Below are 27,999 nucleotides of genomic sequence, written 5' to 3'. Positions count from 1 at the left end.
TCTCCTAGATTGGTTGGCCAAATGAATTTTTTGATGAGTCAAATGATAACTAGACAAAAAGAGCTTTCCAATGAGCTATCATGAGCTCAATTTGGAGTTGCGAAAGGCATTCAAAAGTTGACTGCAACAGAACTCTGCCTTGAGGAAGCCTCATTTGGCACATTTTGACCAGTCTTGGGAGATTTAATTTTTGGCAAGTCAAATGAACTCCAAATTGAAAAATTCTACTTGGGTTGGAAAGTATACTTACATACCTTTCCAACGAGTTATCTTTCACCTACTTTGGACACCGGGAAGGCCTCCAAACGCCTACTGAAAAATTCATTATTTAGCTGAGTGCGCGCTACGCATCAGGGTGGGCGAGCTACGCGTCAGGGGCGCGCTACGCATCAGGCTGCCTTTCTCAGAACAAAATTGCACATGCGCTACGCATTGGGCAAGGTGCGCTACACGTTGGTTTTTCACCCAGTGACTTTCCAGCAAGCTCTCCAATTCTCTCTTAACTCAAGAAAAATACAAGTACAATTCCTGGACATGCACTTCCTCCTTGTATGTTGTTGAGTGTGGGTCAAGCGTTTGCTGGTACACAGAATGTATCGAATTCAAAAAAGGATGAAGCTTGGAAGGTGAATGTACGTCTTCAAGGTTGTGATCTGGAACATGGGTATCTATGTGGCAGCATGGAAGCTCTTAATGTGCCTTCGGCAGAGACACTTGTTGTGACATTTTTAGAGGGTGAAATTGTTGATAACAGGAACTATACATTTTTAACTGGAAAGTGGGAGGCAACGAAAGAGATAGACGTGAGACATTGGTCAAAGTTTCAATGCTTTTCTCCACTTCTTAATCAAGTGGAACTAGATCGAGGCAGGTCAGTGGACCTGAGTAATTATCCCTATATTTTCATGAGATGGAAAGAGAAGTTCTTTGTCAATGTTGGGACAGATTGTGGTTTGACCATTGCAGGATTTTACTATGTGTGTTTTTCTCGTAGTGATAGTTCAGTAAATGGTTTTTACTATGACCCAAATAGCAGTCCATTTCAAAATTCGGAGCTGAAGGCAAACAGGGACAAAGATATGCTCCGCCACATGAAGAATCATTATTGGTCGCGCATGCATGTGTGCAAAGTGAAAATGAAGGTACTCAAAGGACGATTGGCCAAGGAACTAAAACGGAGGAAAAGGCCCGATCCACTTCAAATTTTGGCTGAAGCCACCTTGAAGGAGCATGGTGCTCAATGATACACCCCCAGCTCAAAATTCAGAAAATTTGGAGCAATTTTGGTCAATTTTGAATTTTTTTTGCTAAAAACAGGTTTTTGCCCTCAATGCGTAGCGCGCCGCGCGCTACCCTTAAGTTGGGGAGGTCCATTTCATGAAAACTCAGATTTTTTGGATTTTCCATGACAAATTACACTTGCTCGGCCACTCCCAAGACATTTCATCAAGTTTTGGGCCCCCAAAAGGTCAAAAAATATGCAAAAAATGACCTCACTGGCCCTTTTTGGACACACATGAAGCAGTCTTGGGAGATTTGATTTTTGGAGAGGCAAATGGGCACCAAATTGAGAAATTCCACTTGGGTTGGAAAGTAGACATCTAGATCTTTCCCACAAGCCCACCTGAGCCTCATTTTGATGCTCATAAGTGCCTCAAAAGTGGCCTGACAGGCGCGCTACGCGTTGAGAAATGGCGCGCTACACGTTGGGAAAATTTGCCAGTTTTGACCTTCAGCTCAGGAAAACGCAGCATTGACTAGTTTTGACTTTTTGGTGGGATTATTCATCCTATTTGATGTAATTTATGTAATTTCATGTTGACATGACACTTTTTTACCTATTCTAGAAGATTCATTCATAAAATGGCAAAAAATTAATGAATGAATTGGTTTCCTAGCTTATAGAGGCAAGTTGTTTTGATTGCCTAGATTGTAGTGCTCATTTTAGAATTGGTTGAAACAGCTCCTAGGATGATGAGATCGACCCCTAGAGGCTAGGGAATGGGTTGGCATGGTCTATATTATGTATTTTATAAATCATTTTCATGGTTGGAGAAGTTGGACTCTTGAGGGATAAGCTTAGACTGTATTACTCTTTGTATCTCTGCAATTTTGGCAAAGGAAAGACCAGGGTTTTGCAGCACTATTTGGGATTCCTGTGGTGATTTGTGTTGATGGTGTGTTTCTCTCATGTACTTGTAAGTTTTTTATGTGTAAAATTTTCCTACTCTTCTCTTCTGCAAATTAAGTAAATGAAGTGTTAAGGTAGAATTCATGGTTTCTATGCTCTGCCTTTAAGTTTTCTTAATATCTATGTTTTCATCTGTTTAAGGAGAACTCTCGATGGTTTTTTGCTCTCCTTGAATCCTCACCGGTCATATCTATCCATTCACTTATTTCAAAGGCATCAAGACAATCTCCTACCTTGCCCCAAAAAGACCTCTGCAAAAACTGTGTCTCATCCCCGCACCCAAAATTGTCGTGCTCAGTTTTCCAACAAAACCCTAAAAATCTAAAATCAAACTTTCCCTATCAGTTTACTAGCCTAAAATCAGTGTTCTTTATTGGTCATCTCAGCCCTTTGAAGACCTTTTGTCGAGATAGACCCGGAGAGAGCCCTCTCCTATCCCCGTAGGGCTAGCTACGAGGCTAAGTGGTTTGATGTTGCCTTGGATTTTGTCTTTTTCAACCTGAGGCCAAATTCAAGCGCTAACAGATCCAAAAATTGCATGAAAGGTTGATTTTCAATATGTGCAATAGAGTGATGAGGAGCCTTAGAATATTCAACACTATTTTGATCAGAAGCAGAACTAACCTCAAGACTATGAGAACCTTACATAACCATCGACAGGGTTGAAGTGCCTCAATAGCTTGAGGAAATTCCAACTCATCAAAAGGTAGATCGTCACAAATCAGTGGCTGGGAAAGATCATGAGTGGAAAAATTAGAATCATGACTGAATGAATCAATGAAGAGGTCATGACAGCCTTGATCAAAAAATTCTTGATAAAAAATAGAGGCATCCTCATGACTTGATGAATTGCATAGAGGGGAATATGAAAAAGGTAAATTTCACCCACTAAGTTTTCATAAAGGTGATATGAGAGATTAGGGATATCAAGAGTAGAAGATTCATCCTCTCCACATCTCGATGAAAAACTAATATCCCATGTGTTCTATGAATGATAGGAAGTAGTAACATCATCAGAAACTAAATTTTCACAAGATTGAATAGAAATAACATAATCATGGGAAATTTCAGGATGATGAAGGAGAGGTGTGGAAGGAAGAGAATCATCCTTCGTTGTAGATTCTTGTTCAGCTATGGGCTCCCCCACCTAATCATCATGAATGATATCACAAGTTGGCTGCCCAACATCAACTCCATCCAACACTTGATCCTCATGAATGTTAGGTCCTTATAATACTAGTGCTTCCCCCATTACTATTGTCATTGTAGCCCTTATTGTTATTGTTGTGCCCCTTTGTCCCCATAATGTTATTATTGTGCCCCATAGAAGCCCACTATTGTTACTTTTGTGCCATTATATTATTATTTTTATGTCGTCTTTGATTATATTTTGACCCCTTAGACTCCTATATATAGAAAGGAGGTTTTTTCATTTGTATCATCCAAGAATTGTTCATTTATGTAATGTAAAGGAGGTTTCCCCCTTGAAGAGACTGATTTCTCAGTCGTTTATCTAACTTTTCAATATTTTGTGAACTGGTTTCATAACATTTGGTATCAGAGCTTTGGATTCTAAGGTTCCGCTGCTCCAAAATAGGTCATCGTGGCATTTTCGCTATAACCTGTTTTCTGCGATGTTTGAGAAGCTAAAAAAAAAAAACCATTTGTGCTAAAATCTCGATGATCCTGGGGTCCAAATTTCAGATCATTCTCGCTATATTTTTGAAGATATGATTCAAGGAAGTTAGATTTTTTTCAGGCTCCCAAATTACATCCCAAATAGGTGACTTTGGGAAAATTGTCATAACTTTCTCTCTTAGTATCAGATTGAAATTTCTTAAGAAGTTACAGAAGGAGGATGGACTATAGTATGAATGACATGGAAGCTAAGATGGATGGTTTAAAGAAAGGCATGGAAGCTAAGATGGATGGTTTAGAAGAAAAACTTAAAGGCAACATGGAATATTTGAAGAGAGATTTGACAAAGTTTCTACAAGAAATGCTTACTAATGGAAAAAGGGTAGTAAAGGAAACTCATGATGAGAAAAAAATAAATGTTAATCATGATTTCATAGACTCTATTTTTGGATCGAAGACCCACCATGTTCCAAAGATCGATATGAGTAAGTTTGATGGCAAGGATCCCGTAACATGGATACTACAGATGGTGCAATATTTCAATCTCCATAATGTGCAAATCACACAAAAGGTACACATTGAAATTTTATATTTGGAACCAAATCAATTTGTGTGGTCCCGATGGCTTTGCTCTCATAAACAAATTGTCACTTGGGAAATTTTTACAAATGAAATGATAGCACATTATGAGAGTACAAAAAGCAATACGTTTTTTATCCAATTGATCAATCTCAAACAAAAGGGTTCAATGATGGAACACATTGATGACTTCCAAAAATTGAATATAAGGGTAAAATATATTCTAGAGGAGCATAAGATTTATGTGTTCATAGGGACTTTAAAGGATAACATCCAACATGAGGTTCGCCTTTGGGAACTTGATTCATTGGAGAAGGCATTCAGGTTGGAAAGAAAAATCATGGCAACAAGGAAGCCTACCACTCACAATTATAAAGATGGAAGTGTTGGTTACCCTAGCCTTCCACAATCTACAAGGTTGACACGACAACAATTGGAAGAAAAAAGATAAAAATGGCTTTGTTATAGTTGTGATAGAAAATACTCTAAAGGTCATAAGTGTGTTTGGAAGAAATTATTTTACAGAGATTGTGAAGAGGAGGAAGAAAAGGAACAAGAAACGTCAAAAGAAGAGGATATACACCAGGAAAAAACCCTAGAGAAAGAAGAAATTAATTTGACCATATCTTGTAATGCATTGGTTGGAATTACCACTCCTCAAACTATCAAGATATAAGGACATATCAAGAAGAAAAAGGTAATCATGTTGATTGATTCGGGCAGTACCCATAATTTTGTTCATTGTAATATAGCCAAGGAATTGAATTTCTTCCTATATCCAGCACCAGAGTGTCAAGTCATGGTTACAAGTGAAGGAAACATAAATTGCTCTAGAAAGTACCATAATATCAAGCTATCCATGGAAGAATATGTATTGAATATCCCAATGTTTTCCATTCCAATGGGTGGTGTTGATGTTGTTCTAGGATTTCAATCGCTACAATCCTTAGGTACAATAGCTTTTAATTTTCATGAAATTTTCTTCAGAAGGAAAGAAAGTTGAATTAAGGGGTATCCCAGGGAAACCGAGAAAGAAAATCAGCTCTAACGGAATGACAAATCTTTTAAAGAAAGAACAACAAGGCGTAATTGCGCAATTATGTTCGCTAGAGGTTCCCACAACAAAATCATCTATTTCTCCAGATCTCCAAAAAGTCTTGGACAATTATTCCAAGGTATTTGAGACTCCCAAAGGCCTCCCACCTATTAAGGTAGACCCTAGAAAAAATAAAACCAATAAGGAATGGAAAATCCCCACATCCATAAAGCATCTGCGAGAATTTCTTTGGTTGATAGGGTATTATCGTAAGTTTGTTAAGGATTATGGGATAATATCAACACCACTAACAACATTATTGAAGAAAGATGCATTTTCATGGACTCTAGAAACAACGAATACCTTTGAACGTATTAAAGAGGCAATGTGCCAAGTACTAGTGTTATCCACGCTAGACTTCACAAAAACCTTTATTGTGGAATGTGATGCCTCAGGAAATGGAATTGGTGTTGTTTTAATGCAAGAAGAAAGACACATTTCTTTCAAAATTCATCCAATCAAAGGAAAGTATTTACACAAAGCTATTAAGGAGAAGAAAATGTTTGAAATACTACATGCACTTAATAAATAGCAACCCTACCTAATGGCAAGACACTTCAAGGTAAAAACGAATCATGATAGTCTTATGTAATTTTCAGAAAAAATATTATCTTCAGAAGAAAAGAAAAAATGGGTCACAAAGATGTTGGGTTATGACTTTGAAATCATCTACAAAAAATGGAAGAAAAATGTTGTGGTAGATTCACTCTCATTAAAGGATTAGGATGTGGAAGCATTTCTTTGCACCATTTCTATTATCCAACTAGATTGGATAAATGAACCAAGGGATGAATGGAAGAATGAAAAATAAGTGTGGGCACTCATTCAAAAGTTACAAAAATATCCCAGTACGTTTGATACATTCAACTGGAAAAATGATTCGTTATGCTACAAAGATCGCTTATACCTATGTAAGAATTCCCAACTCAAACAAAAAATTCTTATGGAATTGCACACCTCTCCCTTAGGAGGGAACTCGAGATTTCTAACAACTTACCACAGGGTTAAGAAGGAATTTTTTTGGATGGCCTTAAATCGGGTATTCAAAAGTTCGTGGCGGAACGTTTGGTTTTCCAAGAAAATAAATTTGGAACAATTAAGACCCTGGGTCTATTACATTCTTTATCCATTCCAATCCAACGTTGGGAGGAGGTTTCAATGGATTTTATCATAGTTTTACCCAAGTCTGAAGGAAAGAGTGTTATCATGGTGGCAGTTGACAGACTTACCAAGTATGCACACTTTTGTACATTATCTCATCCATTTAAAGCAAGCACAGTTTCTTCTACATTTATGGAAACAATTCAAAAGTTACATGGAAACCCAAAGATTATTGTAAGCGACAGAGATCCCATTTTCACTGGAAATTTTTAGACAAAATTATTTTCTTGTCTTGGTACTCAGTTAGCTCATAGATCATCTTATCATCCTTAATCTGATGGGGAAAATGAGATAGTAGACAAATTTTTGGAAGGATATCTTCATTGCTTTGTATCTGATAAACAAACACAATGGGTCAAATGGTTGCTGGTGGGCTCCAGTATTGTAGCAATAATGCTACAACTCCTGGAGCTTCCTATCTCTAATTTTATCAACCGGGTAGTTCGTACAAACTTGGAAGCGACGGTGCTGTATGCACAAGTACTAGCTCTTTCCGCATCTGTCACTTGGTCAGCTGGCACAAGTCTGCTAGGGCTCAAGCCAACTTCTATATGCTCTCAGAAGAAGCTTTCTAAATGATGGACGAAGGCTATCTCAAAGGAAATTAATCTACTTTGCAAAAATGAACTGAAAGCCAACCAAAACATGGAAACCCTAGTAAACCCTAATCTGACTAGCTTAATCTCTATGATGCAATGGTGGGAGTGAAAATGTCTAAGAATGATTCCATTACCTCTAGTGATATGAAATGCATGAACTTAAACTACTTCCATTGAAAAGAACATTGTTTTTGTATTTTTGCTTAAGTGGTTGGAGTGATTATGATTTTGTTTCTTATTAGGGTTTGGCTGTGCAGAGGTGGTGCGAAGGGAGAGAAAGCTTGGGAAAGGTCAGGAGGGCTAGGAGAGGTCCCAGGGGATCCCTAGCATCAATCCACAGAATTCCACAACGTTCAGGTGCTCGGCAACCAAGTTTGCAGGTTTCCACAGGATGTCTGCAGGGGATCCTACAGGAAACTCAGGAATTCTACAGGAAGTCTGCTAACTTCTACATGATGTGTTGTAGTTGGAGTTTTGGGTGATGGAGGAGTGGAGGAGTGGTATGATTGGATGGGTAAGGTGAAGGAGGAGTTTGTGGTGGCTCAGGGACAGAGATCTGAGGTGAGGAAAGAGTGAGTACAGCTGGTTGGTGAATAGAAGGGTAGAAGCAAGGAAAAGTTAAAAAGGTGGATCTACGTGAGAAGTAGAAGGGTTGGAAGGCTAACGAGCTGAACAGAGGTCGAGCAGGTGGCTTTAGGCGTGGTTGAGAAGAAGAAGAACATGATAACGTGATGCTATGCAGTGTAAAAGAAACAAATCCTCTATATCTTGCACAAAACCGAGAATTCCAACAACCTATTCTAACTGTGTTATTAAACCAATGAACAGCAATGTAAAGTGTGGAGAAAAATCGTGCATGGTGTTGGAACGAAGAAGTAGTGCTCAAGAGAAAAATGCATGGATGGATCTACAATTGCAATGACTGTTTGGCAGCTTGCATGAAAGCATAAGACTACGTTTTTGGTGGTTGGTACAACCCACACCCCCAACCTCTAAACAGAGATGGCAGCGAGTGCACTATCAACCTTTTTTGGAGCTCTAATCAATTACAATCCTCCTACTCTAATCTAAGCAACTGAAAGCACTTGAACTGTAAACTAATCCTACTCAATCACAGAAAAGAAATCAAATCAGCAGACTGTAAATTCTAAATTCATGTCAAAACAGAGGAATAAAGTGCTGAAAGGAAAGTTAAATAACAATACAAGGAAGAGGAGATCTATTTCTCTCAGGTTGGGCCCTAACCTGAGAGCTATAGCTCCCTTAAGAACTCAGAATTGAATCCAAAGCTGCCTGCCTTTATTAAAATATCATAATCATGAGTCTAACATCATGCCAAAACTGGCTTACACTGGCTAACCCCAATTGACTAACTAGCTAACCAAATTGACTAACTACTAGCTACAAAAATAACTACCAACTAGCTAACCAAAATGAGGCCCTAAGCCTTCTTATTTATACAATTTGAGGACCCAATAATCCTCCTAAAATTTAGGGACTTGGCTGCCCAAGACTTGTAGTTAACAGCAGTCCTACTTGACTTGCTTGGCTGCCCTTGTGCTCATTGATTTGGTGGCCTTCGAACTCCGAGCTGAGGGTGGAGAATTCGAGGTAAGGGCCCATAAATGAGGGGGACACCTTCCTACAAATCCTCTAGCTTGTTCTCCCACGAATTTGGCTGCCAAGTGCTCATTAAGACCTTCAATTTTGTCTCCAAGCGGACCAAAAAGGCTACACAAAGCACCCATTAGACTTGTTGGCATAATGACTAACCAAATTCACTCTATTAACATAAAAACAATCAAAAACATGCAATAAACCAATGAGAATGGTGGATTAAGTCAAATTAGGAGGTTGAATGAGCCCAAATAATTGTACATTTTTGGGGCTCATCATCACCCCCCTACTGAAAGTGTTGCTCATCCTCTGAGCAACCAATCTCTCTCCTCCTCTTTGATGGCCCTAGTGGCTTCTTTGGCTAACCAAGCTTCTGAAGTGATGTTCTCTTTTCTGTCATGAAACCATGCTTCTTTGCTTCTTCCCACTGCATGTTCCTTTTCCTAGTGAATTCTCAGCCTTGGTATGATTGTGCAAGGATATTCAATCTGATGGCGGCAATGGTGGTGAAAGGATATGAAACCAGTAGAGGATGGAAGAAAGAGTGGTTGCATGCCTCCTCAACAGACTTCAAGCTTCCAATCCCTCTCCATAATTGATTCTGGCCTGCCCAAAGGCTTCTACAGGATGTTTTTGTTAAAAATACAGAACTTCCTGTAGAAAGTCCTGTAGCTTCCTGTAGAACTGTCTCAGCTTCCTGTAGAACTGTCTTTGAGTACATCATCTTGATTCGCTCTCTCTAGGTGAAGGTTTTTAGCTTCCTCATTCACAGATGATGGATCTCTGTGAAGGAGACTCTTCCTTTTGTTTAGCTGTGGTGTCCTCAATTGTAATTGGCTCCTCTGACTGTGGCTAGGGTCTGCCAACTTTTATCCACATGCTCCTTCTTGCCTTAAAGTAAATGGAAGGCTCCCTTTTTTGCTTCCCTTTTTGCTTTGGAGATGTGCTTAGGGCATCTAGCACTGTTACCGCCTTCCTGGCCAAAATCTCAGGCGATTTCTCCCTTTACTGTTCCGTTTCCAGACTTCCTGTAGAAAGTCCTGTAGTGGTCGTTTTCTGGCTTCCTGTAGAAACTATTTTGGTCTACTGTCATTGATCTCTCATGGTGTGTCTCTTCCTCCTTTTTTCCTCTTCTTTTGTCTTTTCTGCCTCTGTTAGCTTGCTTCCTCATGCTCTTTTTTGGCTTTCTTCTCATCTTGTTTTGCTTCTGCCTTCTCTACTGTAGCGTTTTTTTCTCTATTCTGCCTTTGTTTTGCCCTCTGCTTGAATGATTTGTGCTCCCTCATCATTGGCTTTTTTTTTCACCGTCTTCAATGTGTTCTCCCATTATGAATCCTCGTGGAATGGTGGGGGTGTTTTTTTACGTTTTAATTAGAAAAGAAAATGCTCAGGAAAACAATAATCAATCACTAAAATAGAAGACAACTGAATTTGGCATTTTCTGAACCCAGGGAGGAGTTTCTCTTGTGTTCCTCAGAATACCAGATAGCAATAAGTCTCTTGTTTCTGTCACCCAAAATTCAACTGTCGGTTTATTGAGAGTACAATATTGTTTTTGCATAACTGAACATAAGAGCACAAATTCTCTTCTCAACACATCGATACATATGTGAATTCAAGTTTTCGTGCATAGAGGGCGGCCTCTACTACAGCATATATCTTCTTTTCTTTTAAAGATGACGAGGAGATTTCAGAGTGCAGAGAAAGAACTTGGTAAAATACAGTGAAACATGCAAGCAATCTTTCATGTTTAGTTGAATACACAGGTAGAATGTTACTATCATTTTTTCAATTTGATGCCATGTTCCATTCACCATTTTGTACCAACAAATCATGCACAATGAAGTTTCCCTGATCCTACCTCATTTGGAACTTGAAATTCGCCGAAAATCCCACATTTTCTTTCTGCATGGTTGTTTTTTGCGTTTCCAGTAGAAGACTTCCTGTAGAAACGCCTGTAGGATGTCTCTGCGCCTCTAAACAATATGATATGTGGGATAATTTTGAAAACAGGTAGAAAAACTTAGTGGAGGACGATAGGTTAACCGATTGTGGAAGCAGAGGATGCATACTTCAGTTGAAAATGTTGCAAGTGCAAGTTAGCAACCATCTGTGAGTTTCAGCTGAGCATTGATTAATTGTTTCATGATTTGTGGTGAAGGAGTGCAGTGGCCAAGCGTACGTGGCCACATGCAGACGGCAGTGCTGTGAAGCTGCATGTCCTCTTCCCGTTAATCAACTGCACTGGAGTTAAACTCTCTATCACTGTTTTTTTGCTTTTAATTTTTTTTTAATTTTTACGTGAGTCCACTGTCCACGTGCACTGCGTGACTGCCGGCTGAGTTCTAAAGAAGACAATCAGCTTAACCTTGATAATTCGTGGCTTAATCCCACCATTCCATCAATTCATGCAGTTTTCAAATTAAATTTATGCAATAGAAGAATGAGTTTGTCACATACCTCGAAGTTGAATGGCTGCCGTGAGCTGCTGTGGCCTGTCATTGCTGCATGCATTGGTTTTTCTGATTGCATGTGGCTTGGCTGCTAATATTTGATTGCTTTTCCTTGTGCAGGTGTCCTCTGGCTGGATCTGAGCTGCATGCCATTGTTTCCACGTTCAGATCTGCACCTTCAAGCTGCTGCTGCTGCATGGTCACAAAACGAGAACTTGTTTTAACCATTTCTCCCAAACGGCAAAGCGGATCGATCTGAAACTTGCTGAGCATGTTTCTATCATCATTATGCATCTCCCATAGCAAAATCGTGATCAATGGATGCACGGATTTCGAGAAAAATGGAAACTGGCTGAAGATTTTAGAGCTCAATTTCTCGTAAACCGTGCATCAGAATCGGCTGAAACTGCTTGGGTAGGTTACTATCACCCATGTGCATATCCCCATGAAACAGGTTTTGAAACAGATGCACGGATATGGAGAAAAGGCAAAAATGGCTGATGGTGATGGAGGCTGATTCCTTGGAAATCGTGCATCAGAATTGGCTGAAACTGCTCAAGCATGTTGCCATCACCCTTGTACAATTCCCCATAAAACGGTTTGTCAAATGGATGCATGGTTTTCAAGTTATGGCAAAAACAAATTTTGTCCTATGTGTTTTTGCTTCAAGGCACTTTGCATGTGTTTGCATGGAAGGGAAAACTGAGCTTGGGCTGTGATGCAGGTATGGAGATGATGGAGGAGGAGTTGGAAGATTGAATGAGGGCTTCTGATCCCTTGAGGAAGCTACAATGTTTGCCAAACCACTTTTTGAAATCCATGTCTAGTTTCCCACAATTTCTACAGGAAGTTCCTGTAGAAGCACAATGAGAAGCACAATGAGGTGGAAAAAATGATGGAGAAAGGCAAGGGATGGGCACACAAGTGCTTGTAGGCCTAATCAACAGATTCCCACCATTAGATTCACTTTTGAAATTGGATTTGGTTCGTCCAAAGGTTCTACAGGATGTTTCCTGTAGAAATACAGAGCTTCCTGTAGAAGGCACAAGAACTCCTTTGTCTTTTTCTGAGTGATCCTCCTGACCTGCAATGTCATTGCTGCAACGTGAAATTATTCAATGGAGATTAGCTTTATTTTTCTTTTTCTTTTTCTCTTTTTTTTTTTGAAAAACAACTAGGGCGCCTCATAGAGGTTTTCACCCTAATTGCCTGCCTTAGGCGCCTCCAAGGGAGGTTTTCACCCAAAGATCTTATTCTCTTTTCTCTTTTTTCCAACCCATTGACCACCTCATGGAGGTTTTCAATCAATGAGCCAATCTAAGGCGCCTCGGAGGAGGTTTTCACCTTAGATTTCTATTTTCCTCTTTTTTTTTCATTTTTTTCTTTTTCTTTTTTCATTTTTTTTTCTTTTTTTTTTCTCTACCCTACCCTACTTGAAAAACAAAATCATTTTCAAGTATAAGAATACTTCCAATGGAGCCATGTACACATCGAGATTAGAGAAAAAATGATGCGAAGGCTCGAAATGCATGCTTGGACAACTATCTAGATCTCAGAGACCAAATCGTCTGACTTTGAAGGGGTCAAACATAGCTGAGGAAGAGAGTACTGCTGCAACTTAGTGACTGTCTGGAACCATGTCTCAATATAGCTTTGATATCCTTGGTCCTTTTGCTGATCTGGATCATTCTTCATGTCACTTTCTATCATGACTTTCTCATCTTCCTCCTTTTGCTGATCTTTCTCTTGAATACATGGAAGATTTGATGGTAACCATGAGGAGACTCTCTCGATCTTTGATTCTGATCTATCCTCTTCATCAAGTGCAGCCCATGGTTCTTTGATCTCCTCTTTGGAATCTCTTTTTTCCTTTGGTCCTTCAATGTTGTCAGTATAATCTCTGTTTTGCAACACTCTTCCTGAACTTTGGTGAACATCATTGAGCTCAAAAGGAATCATTTGCACATGTTGTGCCTCAGCTTTGCAATTGGGTTGAGCTACTCCATTGTATGGCTTTGGAAATGGTACGGGTAGTTGAGTGGAGGTGTGAAATTGAGATGGAGATGGATGGCATTGTGGTTGGGTAGGCATTTGGGGTTGCCTTGGTGGAGGAGGAGGCGATGGATGTGGATGAGCAGGTGGTGGAGGACAATGAGCGGGATGAGAGTTGTACTGGGGCCTCCACTCCTGATAAGGTGCATTCCACTGAGGTTGTGGCTAAGCATAAGAGTGAAATGAATGAGCAACGGGTTGGGCATAATATGGATCTGTGAAGGAACAAGGAGGATATGACCAAGGAGGAGGTGTAGACCAGGAAGGATGAGCAGGGGGACCCCAAGAAGGCATGAAAGTGGCTTGATAGGGGTCATAATAGGTCTCGGGTGTCCCTTGCAGTTCCTGCTGGTAAGATCTAGGTCCATGCGGCCAACTTTGGTTCATGTAATAGAGTGATTCAGTGGCTCCTTTGGCTCTTTGATATGCAGCTTTGATTCTGGGTAAGGAAGGGCACTGATCTGTAGGATGGTATTCTTCACAGATGAAACACACTTCTAGAGAGTGCATTGGACATTCGTTCCTAGGATGCTTTCTAGTGCACCTAGGACAAAAAATGGCCAAAGCCCTCTTGGCTTCTTCTTGCTTCTTTTGGATCCGCAAGGTATCCAGTTGCATGGCAAGAAACTGCCTCATATCACTCTTGAAATCTTTGATCTGATTTTCAAATTCATCTTTGGACAAGATGTTGCTCCCAACATTTCTGCTTGTAGCCATTCGCTTAGAGGAATATTTTTCTTCTTCTTCTCCCCTAGAGGTTCTTTAAATATGCCTTGATGTCCACCCAGGGGTTCTTTAATCACAACCATCGAAGAAGAGAGAACGTTGGTTGTGTGAAGCAGTGGGGGTGTTGTGCAATCATTTTTCTAACTTATCTCTACTCCTACAAGGCATGAAATGAAATCTTTTTGGTTGATTTTTGCTTTTTTCTACTTCTACTTGAAAAACTGAAATAGGTTGAACTGCAACTAACTATCTTGCTAAAATGAAAATGCAGAATTGAAATGAAAGCAGGAAAGGACTAATCTATTTTGCTCAAATGAAATTGCAGGAATGAAATGCTAGTCTACGCTTGCGGAATTGAAATGCGAATCTACGCTTGCAAAAATGAAATTGTGGAATTGAAATGCTAATCTATGAAAGCAGGAAATGCCTATGCTACTTTTGCAGAATGGAAATGAAATAAACTACTTAGCAGAAGGCAAGAGTAAGAAAATGAAAAGCAACAATTACTAATACTCTGACGCTTCCCCGGCAACGGCGCCAAAAAGATGGTGGGCTCCAGTATTGTAGCAATAATTCTACAACTCATGTAGATTCCTATCTCTAATTTTATCAACCCGGTAGTTCGTACAAACTTGGAAGTGACGGTGCTGTATGCACAAGTACTAGCTCTTGCCACAGCTGTCACTTGGTCAGCTGGCACAAGTCCGCTAGGGCTCAAGCCAACTTCTATATGCTCTCAGAAGAAGCTTTCTAAATGATGGACGAAGGCTATCTTAAAGGAAATTAATCTACTTTGCAAAAATGAACTGAAAGCCAACCAAAACATGGAAACCCTAGTAAACCCTAATCTGACTAGCTTAATCTCTATGATGCAATGGTGGGAGTGCAAATGTCTAAGAATGATGCCATTACCTCTAGTGATATGAAATGCATGAACTTAAACTACTTCCATTGAAAAGAACATTGTTTTTGTATTTTTGCTTAAGTGGTTGGAGTGATTATGATTTTGTTTCTTATTAGGGTTTGGTTGTGCAGAGGTGGTGCGAAGGGAGATAAAGCTTGGGAAAGGTCAGGAGGGCTAGGAGAGGTCCCAGGGGATCCCTAGCATCAGTCCACAGAAGTCCACAACGTTCAGGTGCTTGGCAACCGAGTTTGCAGGTTTCTACAGGATGTCTGCAGGGGATCCTACAGGAAACTCAAGAATTCTACAGGAAGTCTACTAACTTCTACAGGATGTGCTGTAGTTGGAGTTTTGGGTGATGGAGGAGTGGAGGAGTGGTATGAGTGGATGGGTAAGGTGAAGGAGGAGTTTGTGGTGGCTCAGGGACAGAGATCTGAGGTGAGGAAAGAGTGAGTACAGTTGGTTGGTGAATAGAAGGGTGGAAGCAAGGAAAAGTTAAAAAGGTGGAGCTACGTGAGAAGTAGAAGGGTTGGAAGGCTAACGAGTTGAACAGAGGTCGAGCAGGTGGCTTTAGGTGTGGTTGAGAAGAAGAAGAACATGATAACATGATGCTATGCAGTGTAAAAGAAACAAATCCTCTATATCTTGCACAAAACCGAGAATTCCATCAACCTATTCTAACTGTGTTATTAAACCAATGAACAGCAATGTAAAGTGTGGAGAAAAATCGTGCATGGTGTTGGAACGAAGCAGTAGTGCTCAAGAGAAAAATGCATGGATGGATCTACAATTGCAATGACTGTGTGGCAACTTGCATGAAAGCATAAGACTGTGTTTTTGGTGGTTGGTACAGCCCACACCCCCAATCTCTAAACAGAGATGGCAGCGAGTGCACTATCAACCTTTTTTGGAGCTCTAATGAATTACAATCCTCCTACTCTAATCTAAGCAACTGGAAGCACTTGAACTGTAAACTAATCCTACTCAATCACAGAAAAGAAATCAAATCAGCAGACTGTAAATTCTAAATGCATGTCAAAACAGAGGAATAAAGTGCTGAAAAGGAAAGTTAAATAACAATACAAGGAAGAGGAGGTCTATTTCTCTCAGGTTGGGCCCTAACCTGAGAGCTATAGCTCCCTTAAGAACTCAGAATTGAATCCAAAGCTGCCTGCCTTTATTAGAAGATCATAATCATGAGTCTAACATCATGCCAAAACTGGCTTACACTGGCTAACCCCAATTGACTAACTAGCTAACCAAATTGACTAACTACTAGCTACAAAAATGACTACCAACTAGCTAACCAAAATGAGGCCCTAAGCCTTATTATTTATACAATTTGAGGACCCAACAGTCCTCCTAAAATTTAGGGACTTGGCTACCCAAGACTTGTAGTTAACAACAGTCCTACTTGACTTGCTTGGCTGCCCTTGTGCTCATTAATTTGGTGGCCTTTGAACTCCGAGCTGAGGGTGGAGAATTCGAGGTAATGGCCCATAAATGAAATCCCCTTCCTACAAATCCTCTAGCTTGTTCTCCCACGAATTTGGCTGCCAAGTGCTCATTAAGACCTTCAATTTTGTCTCCAAGTGGACCAAAAAGGCTACACAAAGCACCCATTACACTTGTTGGCATAATGACTAACCAAATTCACTCTATTAACATAAAAATAATCAAAAACATGCAATAAACCAATGAGAATGGTGGATTAAGTCAAATTAGGAGGTTGAATGAGCCCAAATAATTGTACATTTTTGGGGCTCATCAGTTGCCTCTGGCTAAATGTTGGTATAACACTTCCTTCCATACTGCAGAAAAAATGACCCCATTTATGGCACTTTATGGATATCATCCATCGTCCATCTCATCATATTTAAGAGAAAATTCTAAGGTTCAAGCAGTGGAAGATCACATCGAGCATCAACAACAAGTTCTCCAACTCTTAAAGGATAACCTCACTTTGTCACAGAATAGAATGAAACAACAGGCAGATCAACTTCGTAGCAAAAGAAGTTTTGATGTAGGTGATTGGGTATTCCTATAGGTACAATCATATAAACAAATGTCCCTCAAGCAAGCTAAGAAGGATAATAAATTATCACCAAAGTATTATGGTCCGTACAAGGTGTTGCAAATAATAGGTACTATGGCATACAAATTGGAGCTTCCAGCAGCTTCTCGAGTGCACCCAGTTTTCCATGTTTCATGCTTAAAGAAGGTTATAGGTGACAAGCTCCCATTTCAAACAATATTTCCAAAACTTTATGAGGAAGTAAAAATCATATTGGAACCTGAAGCATTCATAGAAACAAGAACTTGACAATTACGAAATCGATCAATTTCAGAGTATCTCATCAAGTGGAAGAACTTACCTGCTGAAGATTCCACATGGGAGGATGAGAATTTTATACAGAAGCATCCAGAACTATTCAAGCATTGAGGACAACACTTTTTTGAAGGAGAGGGGCATGTTAGGTCGCTATAATACTAGTGATTCCCCCATTACTATTGTCATTGTAGCCCTTATTGTTATTACTATGACCCTATTGTCCCCATATTGTTATTATTATGCCCCATAGAAGCCCACGATTGTTATTTTTGTGCCCTTATATTATTATTGTTATGTCAGATTTCATTATATTGTGACCCCTTACACTCCTATATATAGAAAGGAGGTTTTATCATTTGTATCATCCAATAATTGTTTATTTATGTAATGTAAAGGAGGTTGCCCCCTCGAAGAGGCTAATTTCTAAGTCGCTGACCTATATTTTCTATCTTTTGTGAGTTGGTTTCATAATAGTGAACATCACAAGCGAGATTTGAAATAGATGAACACAACACATCACAATATAGAGGATTAGAAGAACCAAAGGGTTGAGGACAAGGAGATAACAATCCATCACCATCATCAGATTGCTAGTCCAAACCTACACTGAAATTCTAATTATGTGAGGTGGGAAAAGATGGTGGTAAATCAATAGATGAATTTTCAACTTCCCCTACCTGAGCCTTCAGAACTAGAGTTGTTTGATGAGAGAAGGATAGAGGGTCACTTAGAACAACAACCTTGTCTATCATAGATTTAGAAGCTCTAATACCGAGGTATGTTGGGAGTGGCTCAAAAGATTCTAACTCGTGCATATTTTCTAAAATGTGAACAAGATACTAAAATATTCCTATTAAGAAATTCCAATCAACTTCATCTTCTGAATATTCAAAACATAAATGCATAAAATGAATGTGAAAATGATTCAATGATTCATCAAGTGATTTTTGCAATTCTAAAATTTTCTTGCCCAGACATTTACGATCGAACATGTCGAAAGTGTGAGACATTTGTGGGACAAGATGCTTGAAATGGTGTATGGAAGCATCGGTCAATGTATGACACCACTTCCTTATATACCCTTTGAATGTGAGGATGAAAAACCTACATGCAACATCCTTATAGTGGATGTTGTGTTCTATGCATAATTCAAGAAAGCGAATAGTATGCTCAAGAAAGGTTTTCTCACCCTCACCATCAAATTTAAGGGTTGAAAATTCATCTACAATGCTCACCGACACTTGCAACCTTACGTTTCTGGAAACACATGACAGGATTATTATTGTGGAATAATTCATTAAATGACTACAGAAATTCAAAACAAACTTAAAGGGCTCATCTTGTCATCTTCCCCTCCTTCTAGCACTAGAAATGTTGACGGTGACAGACCCCTCAACATTCAGGGGATCTCCCCAATATGAAGTCCCAACTAGACCTCACACCGTTTGGATTAGGATTCCCAATAGTGGGTGGTAATGTAATGCCTTCACTGCAGAAACACGTAGAGGGAAGTATGATAAGTTTGGATGAGAGAAATTGTGTGACCATGTGGAGAATCAAGTGTAATGCATGAAGGTTCCAACACATGAAAGGAAAAGGAAGTGTGCCCCTTGGAAGCTTGTAATAGTACACAACTTTAAAGGATAACATGAGAGAAATGACATCACAAACTAAGATGCAAAATAGTCCACAAGTTAAAGTGATGAGTTAATACAACAACACACTTTCAACAAGATTCATACAAATGCAAACGAAATATTTCATAAGCATATGTGTAAGTTAACTAACATACATTGCCAATACAAAAAGAATAGTCCTACTATATTAACAACATATGCATGAAAACGTGTTGGCTCTTATTTTATTATTATAAGTGAAATTTCCATCCATAAATACACCATTGATAACCACTAGCCCCAATAGTGGAACATCACAGTTAAGAACACCTACACCTCCAAAGAAGTATACTCGCTCTATGCTATGGAGAAACCAAGGCTATTCACAATACTCCAAAGCTCTTCCTAAGCCTAATCCTAGCCAAAATGTTTGCTCCAAAAAGCCTGTTACATGAGTTATAAGGTTCTATTTGTAACAAGAAGAGGTGACTCTTCAACTACCCTTTGTGACCTTTGGACTACCCTCACGATTCTTCAACTTCTTTACAAAATGACACATTACATTGCATGATGACTATTCATATTCCAATATTGGCACTTAGAATTTCACTTACAACATAATTACAAATAATATTACATTTTACACTCATACCCATATAGGACAAAATAGGGTAGAGACAACTTGACAACCTAAAAAGACAAGACACTATGACGCTTGAGTTTGGGAACACTCTAGCTCGACAACTTCCACTTGATGCTTCTTGGTCATGTATCAATTATAAGCTTGGTATTGTGTGATGACATCCCCAAAATGGATGGTGGTATCAGGCTAGAACTATATTCTAGCCTCCATATTATCCAGGTACAATGATTTGGAACCATTATTAACTTCTTTCTCGATCAGGAGCAACATGGTTCTGATTTGGACGAGAGCACCAACGTAGTTCTGAATGTTTTGTTTGTTCAACTCTAAATCCTCCTTAGTGGAAAATTGTCTCATCTGCTCCAAGTACTCTTCAATCTCCTTCTGGAATTGGAGTTTGTGTTTAGCTTTGGTGAATGAGTTGATTGATGGGATCTTGTGGGTTCTCACAATGAAATCGAAATTGTTGTACAACCATACATATGAGGCCTGAATGTTTCCAATTAATGAGATGAGTTTCTTTTTGTTTTGAATCAACATTTGAACTCTTACATTCTCCAACTTCATCTTCTTTACCAAAGTAAGTGGTGCCCCTTTGTATCGCATTGTCCATTCTTGCAAAGTGGTGATGGAAGTCTGTACATTCCTAAGAGTCTTGGAAAATTCCTTGCTCTACCACTACAAGCTATGCAAGTGAACAAATGCCTTATGTATGGCCATAAGCTCCTAATAGAGATATTGCATCATCTCTTCAAGTGTTGATAACTCACCAAGTATCATTGCTCTCATTTCCCCCAAGTAGACCTACACAGAGACTGCGTTATGTGCTGCTACGTGGAGTTGTTTTATCTCTGGTCGGGAAACCTATATATTTTGTACCAATTTCTTACTCTCGGCCATCAAATACTAAGTGTTTGATCTTGTTGCACCTGTAAAGGAAAATTTGGCTTCTACAATGGAATTTGAACTCCTATTTGTGTCCACCACTGACCGACGGAAAATTCTCTTTCCGTGCTTGTACAATCATCTTCTGAAGTTAATTATATGATATATTGTACACATCCACTACAGGATCATCACCAAGATGAACTATGTCCCCTTCCTCGCTCGGGGATAACTCTACAGCTAGAGGTGGTGGAGACTAAAAAATGACCTGTGGTGCACTGGGCATCATATCAACATCATGATCCTGTGGTTCCAATTCCAAATCCATGTCTGCAACTTCAATCAATTCTTCAATATCTTGAGCAAGCTACCGATCTTGCATCTGTTCGCTCTCCCCCTCTGTTGTTGGTTGATTATGTCCTTACTCTTCAAATCGAATCGACATTATTTATCTTGATGTTGTGCCTTTCCTTTCTTCTTCTTACTACTTCTACTTCTCCTCCTGTTATTTCCTCCTTTTTCTTGTTCTTCCCTCGCCTCTTGTTATGATTTCGATGCCCTTAGTTCTACTTCCTGTAAGTTCAACTTTTCTCTCTTCCTCTGCCTTGCTCTCTATCTCCTCTACTTCCTTTGGAAAATCTGCTTGCTTAAGGATTGAATCTTCTTTCACTCTGCAGCTTTTTTCTCCCTCTATTTTGTTAGCAACCTTTCTCTTTCCCTGATCTTGTACTAGATTGTTGCCTTCTATTACTACTGCTTGACTTTTTCAATGTTAGTTTTGACTCCTTTTCTATAAACAGTTGAGTGTTCGCATATTGGCAAGTTAACTGGCATTTTCTCAACTATTTCGCCAATATTGCTTTCAATGGTCTTCCTTGAAGCATCTCTCTTTGGTGCTATGGTAACAATGACTGCTAGAGAGAAGTGCTTCACAATTATGGTACCTGCGGGACAAAAAGGACACTCATGGCAAAAAAAATTAGCTTCAGCAAATCTACCTTCAAAGCATGGTCAAGAAGCAAGTCAGGCAACTGGAGAGAAGCATTGTGAAATTTTCATTGGCAAGAGGGAATGCCAAGGATGAAGCTTGAGGCCTGGCAATACGCAATGTGCAGTCCCAACCAGGGCAAAGACAGGGAAAGAATGTGCAGTCCCAACCTAGGTATAGACTGGGAGAGACTCTGCGTTGCGTAGTCTCAATGGCCAAGGTAATAGGTTGACCCCTAGAACTGTAGAGTGCACAGTTGGGGTCAGCCTGTACTATGCACTATGGAGTTCCAGAGGTAAATTTTGTGGCTTGAGCCTTAGCATTTCCCAGTGCCCAGCTGGACAAGGAAAAATCCATCCAAGGGAAGCAGAGATCTTCCTCGTGGAAGTGTGAAAAATGAGAAGATCTAAGTGATGGTGTGAGCTTGAGTGCAGATCTAATTAATTTTGAATGAATCATGATAGGTCAAGTGTAGAAATTGATCAAACAGTGTTGGGTGTGGAGCCTAATTATCTTCTTTATTTAGGGTTTTTTTCCCTAGAAGGCAACCCCTCGCTATATATGAGGGAATTGTATTGCGTCTATGTAGATTTGTGTTCTGAATGAGAAAGAGAGAGGAGATTGTGTGAGAGTGAAGAGGGAATTATAGCGGATCTATTGTAGGTTTTATCTCTTCAGTTTGCTGGATAATATAAAAGGAAGGACTGGATGTTTCCCGTGGACGTAACCCAAATTGGGTGAACCACATATATCTGTGTCTCTCTTGTTTTATGTGTTTTCTGTGTTTATATTTCTGCAATATATTTTATGTGTTCCATTTCTCTGTAATATATAATTTTCTAACAAACAGAAGGAAAATAAATTGCGTGAGGAGAGTCGCGACAACGATGACCATCAGCAAAAAATAGGAAAATCAATCTGACACTTGTGAAAAGAAAGTGATAACTTGAAACACACTTCTACAAGCTAAAACAAGTTGAAACACCAGTAACCATGAAGAGAAATAAGAAAAACAACACTCGCTCAAGCAAAATGACAGAAAGCGATACAAAAGGTGGAAAACAGTGATAAAAGAAAAACTTACCCGGAAAAGTGATGACAACCCCACCGAAGGTTCCTTGATCTCTTCGAGAATTTTATAGATTCAAGATCAAATTCCAAAATGAGCTCTAGAGGCATCGACTAACTATATTGTATCCAATGAGCTTTTATGATGCGCATGCCTAAAATAAAGGACAAATGCTACACTTGGTGGAAGCTTCTACAAATAGCAATGTACCACCTTCAGGCTACTAATAATGGATCCCCTACTTCTTAGGGATGTTATTTTGCCTTTATTTTTCTTTCTTTTCTAGCGGAGGGTGACTTTCCATGCACACTACTGGGAACTATTGCACAGGTCTGGGGAACTTTCCGGCTCAGTGCGCACTATGTAGTTTCTGAGCTTAGTGAGGGTTGCACAATTTCTAGGCTCAGTGCTAGACTCCCTTCCATGACTGCGTAGTTTCTGAGCTCAAGGCTTACTTTCAATGTAATCTACACTATTCCAATCCTTAAGGTTGACTTGCTTCCATGACTACACAGTTTTTGAGCTTAAGGTTGACTACAAGTCTGAATTACATAATTCCAATCATCAAGGTTGATTTCCTTCAAGGATTGTATAATTTCTAGAGGCAAGCCTAGAACTACTATTGACAAAGTTGGGGGATCATCTTGTGACTTAGAAAAATAGGCTACGTGAGAAAACACAAGAAAAATGGAAAGGTAAGTCTCATTCAAAGCATGAATACCTGGATCAATGCAAGATGAGCTACTTGGTATAAGAAGGAAGGCTCCAAAATCAAAGCATAGGAAAAAAATTTGGAGGGTGGTTGTAACCGCAACAACAACTCCTCAGAAAGAGACATAGGGTGAGTTCTATCACTCTGACCAAGTGTCCGTATTCCAACATGTTATGTAAAAACATGCACAAATGAATGTTGATGGTAGGGATAGGACTAACAAGTCACGTGATGTGATTAAGGATTATAACTTCTACATCAACGATGATCGTTAGAATGACACATTTTTTTTGCAAAATTAATTTGTCCTGATTTATGAATCATTCAAAAATAATGGAATATCATTTAGACATCATTGGATATGGTCAAATGGTTGTGCAGTGTAGTTCAAGTCAGCACACATTTTTTATTGTTTGAGTTGGCTAAACAAGGAGACAAAAATTCAACATACTTGGAGCTTTTTTTAAATAAAACATGGAAAGGGTGATCATGATGATGAAAGTGCTTGTGTGAGAGGAGCACTTAGGAGGTACCAAATGATTCATGATGAAAATCGACTCAAATCATCAGTAGAGGTGGTCAACTAGTGAAGATCCTATTAAGGACATGAAGGTCGCAGATCTATTAGGCCTATGCATAGGTTATTCTAGAATGTTGAAATTAGCGATGTGAATAGATCCATTACTTGGCCTTGTAATACTATAAAAGTCATAAGGGAATTACACTCAATGCGAAGTAAATACATGGGGGGAATATTTTTCATCAAGACATGAAAACTTGCATGTTTTTGTGAGTTTTGCATTGGTCCAAATGGATGTAGAGTTTGTCAATGTGAAAAACATGGGTATGTGAAAGGATGGAAATATGTCCCTCTTAGTCCAAAGGGACCTACTCAAATTCCTACATGGAAAAATATGCATGTTGAAGAGGTCATCATTTCACTTGATCATGATCATGTTTTTGATGTTGTAAGGGAAGGTATGTGGCATCCATCATTAACGATTCCATCTATAAATTGAAATCTTGAATGTATAACTAATACATATTTTGTATTTTGGTTGTAGGCAATGTCTTTGTTTTCACTGCCCCATCAGGAAATGAAGAGAATATGGTATATTATTTCATGTGATACACATAGGTAAAAAGCAGGTAAAAATATCAACAATAGTATTACTTCTTACTTTAACATTTGTTCAAATTTTTTTCAACTATTGTTTTTATTTTTATTTTTATTTTTCTTCATGATTTTTCATTTCCAACAATCATTTTAATTAATAAAATAATAATATGAAAAAAAAGGTGTTCAATTGACTTTAAAAGTTACAAATTCAAAGACCCGTTATTCACCAAATTATAAAATACTCAAACACAAAGGAAGCTCTAAAGACCTCTATAAATCGTATTTATATACTTGGTAAGGAATGAATTCTTTATGGTTAGTCAAGGTTGTCATTGATGTCAATATGGCATTGTTTGTGATGGAAAATTCTTGTGATCTGTGATGTTTCCCATTGATCATAGTGATGAAAGTTCTAATGAAGATGCCATAACCTCATGTATATTATGATATCCTTGATGAAGGACTTGATGACATATGATGACATAGTTGGATATCATAAGATCAGATGGAGGACCATATGGATTGAATATAGCATAAGCATTGAATATATATTCAGAAAGAATAGAAGTAGTGGACCCAAGGAGCATTCCCAAGGAGAAAGAGGAGGAAAGCCATCGAAGCTGTCAAAAATCCATTAGAAGCCATCAGAAATCCATCGGAAGCCATCGGAATTAAATAATGGGAGTGACAAGCCAAGGAGGATAATATCCAAGAGAAGTAGTTCAAAGAGAAGCCATCAAAAGTCAAGAACAAGAGAGACAAGCCAAGGAGAAGCAGATCCAAAGAGAAGACCACATATGCCCAAGAGAAAGATCCAAAGGGTAGAAACAGTGATATCAGAGGAGCAAAGACAAACGATATGAGCGAAATATCCATAACAAAATGACAAAAATCATATCAGTGTTTTGTTACGTTATCCACCCAAAAATGTTGATTTTCAATATGCGATTTTCACCAACCTCTGATATGCGGACCCTATTAGTGTCTAGGAGTCACCAGTGATCATATGGTCTCTTTCATGTCTTAGGTAAAGTTATAAGATCAATTTTTTATGTCTCAATAGGTATTCAAATAAAAAATTGATCACTGGTTTAGCTTGTTTAGGTGTTTTACTTCTTCCATCATGATTATGGTTTTAAAAAGTCATTTTGGTACTGCCATCATGGATGGTCATGAGTCATGAGTCGTTGATTGAATCATAATATCAGTTATCATCACATGGTCAAAGGTCCTTTCAGAGGATTAATGGTCAAATTCATGGTTTCATGGTCAATTAGGTGTCATGATGGAGTCAAACCATCAAAAATCAAATAAAGGTCATGTCACACTAAGGTCATCATGAATGGAAGAGGAAATTTTGTAAAAAGGTTCTAAATTATGTTTTCAAGTGTTTTGTGGCATCAAAAAGTAATAATTCTCATAAAAATCTCAAAAGAACAAGGTTCAAACATGTAAATTCATTCTTGGAAAAGAACCAGTTGGCCCCATCTCCACTCAAAATATGTCAACTAAGCTCATAAAAGGAAAATAGACAAAGGTGAAACTCATTGGCACTCATGTACCCTTCTACACTCTTCATACACCATCTCCCACACTTTCCCTCATTTCATCCCTTTTCCTCACAAACCCTATTCCCTACTAAGCATTTCTAGACTAGGATTGTATTTCCTAGTTTTGCATCCCTTCCCATCACTCAAATCCAAGAATTCCAATTCGCCTCATTCCATAACATCCATCCCTATCTCCCCAATTTTTCCTAAGAATTTAGAGACCCCCTAACCCCTTCGTCTCCCTCAATTTCAAAAACTTCCCAAATCCCCTTTTTTCCCTACACCAAACCCTAATTTCGCCTCCCATTGAGCTAGGGTTTGCTATGGATTATGAGACTACTAAGTAAATGAGGCATAAGGGAGGTCATATCAGTAGGTATGAGCCAACTTCAGCACATGACATCATTTCTTCACCATTTCTCAAGAAATCATTCCAAGAGACAAATCATTTGACAAACATTGGGACAGTCTTACATAAGTCTCGTAGTTGTAATAGTACCCCTAAACAAGATTTGGATGACAATAATAGTCCACCTGAGATAGTTTCCTCTCAAACAATAGGCATGCTTGCTGCTCAGTATTCTCCATTAAAAATGTTAGCCCCTTTGCATGAGTTATCACAAAGTTATGCTCGGAGACTGCCTAAATTTGGTAGTACAAGTAAGATTACAGCTAGGAAACATGTCAGTAGAGTTGTTGATTTTATGGATTTGGAGGAGGTTGATTATGAGGATGTGAAATTAAGGTTCTTTTCTCAAATCCTTTTGGGAGAATTCAGGACATGGTATAAAATTCTGGCAGCTGGAAGTATTTCCTCTTTCCAGCAGTTTGAACATGTTTTCCTTAGCAGATGGGAGGTCAAGGTGAACCCTTTCTAGATCATGGAGGAATACAAGAACCTAAAGAGATAAGCTGAAAAATCAGTCCAGGAATTTTCTACGTGTTTCAACAAAGTTTACAATTCCATACCTGTAGATATAAAATCTCCCCTGGGTTTCGCTATGTTGCATTTTCCAAATGGTTTTGAAGCTGAGATTACTTATCAGCTTAGAGAGAGGAACCTTACTACTTTGGAGGACACGTAGAAAGTCGTGGTAGATGTGGAAGCCAATTTGATGTTAAAAAGGAAGGAAGGAATAAAATAGAAGATTCCTCCATTGTCAGATCATCAGTTATACATAGTAATAAAAACCATGGGAATATTGATAGAAAATTTCATGCTACAAAATAAACTCATAGCTACAAAATAGAAAATAAGATCTCATGCTAAAAAAAATATTGTGGAAGAAGAAGAAGTTGTTGGCCCAAATTATTTCGTTGTTGACTCATGTTTTCGTGAGCTAGAAGTTGATGATTTTAGGTATTCACTTGAGGATAGTCCTGAAACTGGATTTATAGATCAGCATGAAGAAAAACATTCTTCTTTATCAATGTTCATGTTTCATGATGTTTCTCCTGAACCTGATTTTCCTACGTACGATGAATATGATGTTGATTTTAATGAGAAACCAACAACATGTTTTCATCACTTTAAGGAAGACAGTCAGCTTGCACATGTGGTTTATGACAGAGAGGAGGAGTTTGATGAAATTCCTGAATTAGGTAAGTAGTTTTACAGCTTGGATAGTGAACATAAAGAGAGTGATGAAATGGATGGTGGTAAATCTTTACCCTTATGTTATGTTGCATTTGAATTAATAAAGGAAAATTATAAACTCACCAAAGCAGAGATGTCATCTAAAGATACTTTAAAATGGCAACAACCTTCTTTGACTTTGAACGATTTGATATCTGATTATTTGGATGGGTTCTGCATTCCTCGTGATCCTCCTTTATTTGTTTGTGAAACTAAAAACAAGGATGAGGATTTTTTAATTAATAAATATTTTAGTTTTGATATGGAGCGCGGAGAAGACCATGAAATTCTTGATGGGGGCTCCTTACCTTTTTGTTTCTCCTCATTTGAAATAATAAGAGAAAATTATAAGGTTACTAAGGAAACAAATAAGCAAGTTGAAAGACATTGGAAGCCTTCTCCTAAAGTTGTTGAGAATGTTGTTTGTAATATGAA

General features: G+C 38.8%; 1 protein-coding gene across 1 annotated transcript; it reads left to right on the top strand.

Moving 5' to 3' along the window:
* Positions 1-547: 547 nt before the first annotated feature.
* On the top strand, positions 548-27,538 carry LOC149262882 (uncharacterized). The gene is made up of 2 exons (XM_089382698.1): positions 548-1,108; positions 27,289-27,538. The coding sequence occupies exons 1-2, from the start codon at positions 552-554 to the stop codon at positions 27,536-27,538; spliced, it is 807 nt and encodes a 268-aa protein (XP_089238824.1). The 5' UTR covers positions 548-551.
* Positions 27,539-27,999: the final 461 nt, after the last annotated feature.

This window comes from Pinus tabuliformis, chromosome 6, assembly GCF_031772625.1.
Source record: "Pinus tabuliformis cultivar Carrire ecotype Pingquan chromosome 6, CPIR1, whole genome shotgun sequence".
NCBI lineage: Eukaryota > Viridiplantae > Streptophyta > Pinopsida > Pinales > Pinaceae > Pinus > Pinus tabuliformis.
The sequence above is the reverse complement of the archived record's forward strand: the minus strand, read 5'-3'. Positions and strand labels throughout refer to the sequence as shown.

Bases quoted from the DNA above. Each gene is read 5' to 3' on its own strand.
- LOC149262882 (XM_089382698.1), top strand. From the start codon at position 552: ATGTTGTTGAGTGTGGGTCAAGCGTTTGCTGGTACACAGAATGTATCG. The intron at 1,109-27,288 runs GTCGCGCATGCA...TGATGATTTTAG, and splicing joins CACATGAAGAATCATTATTG to GTATTCACTTGAGGATAGTC.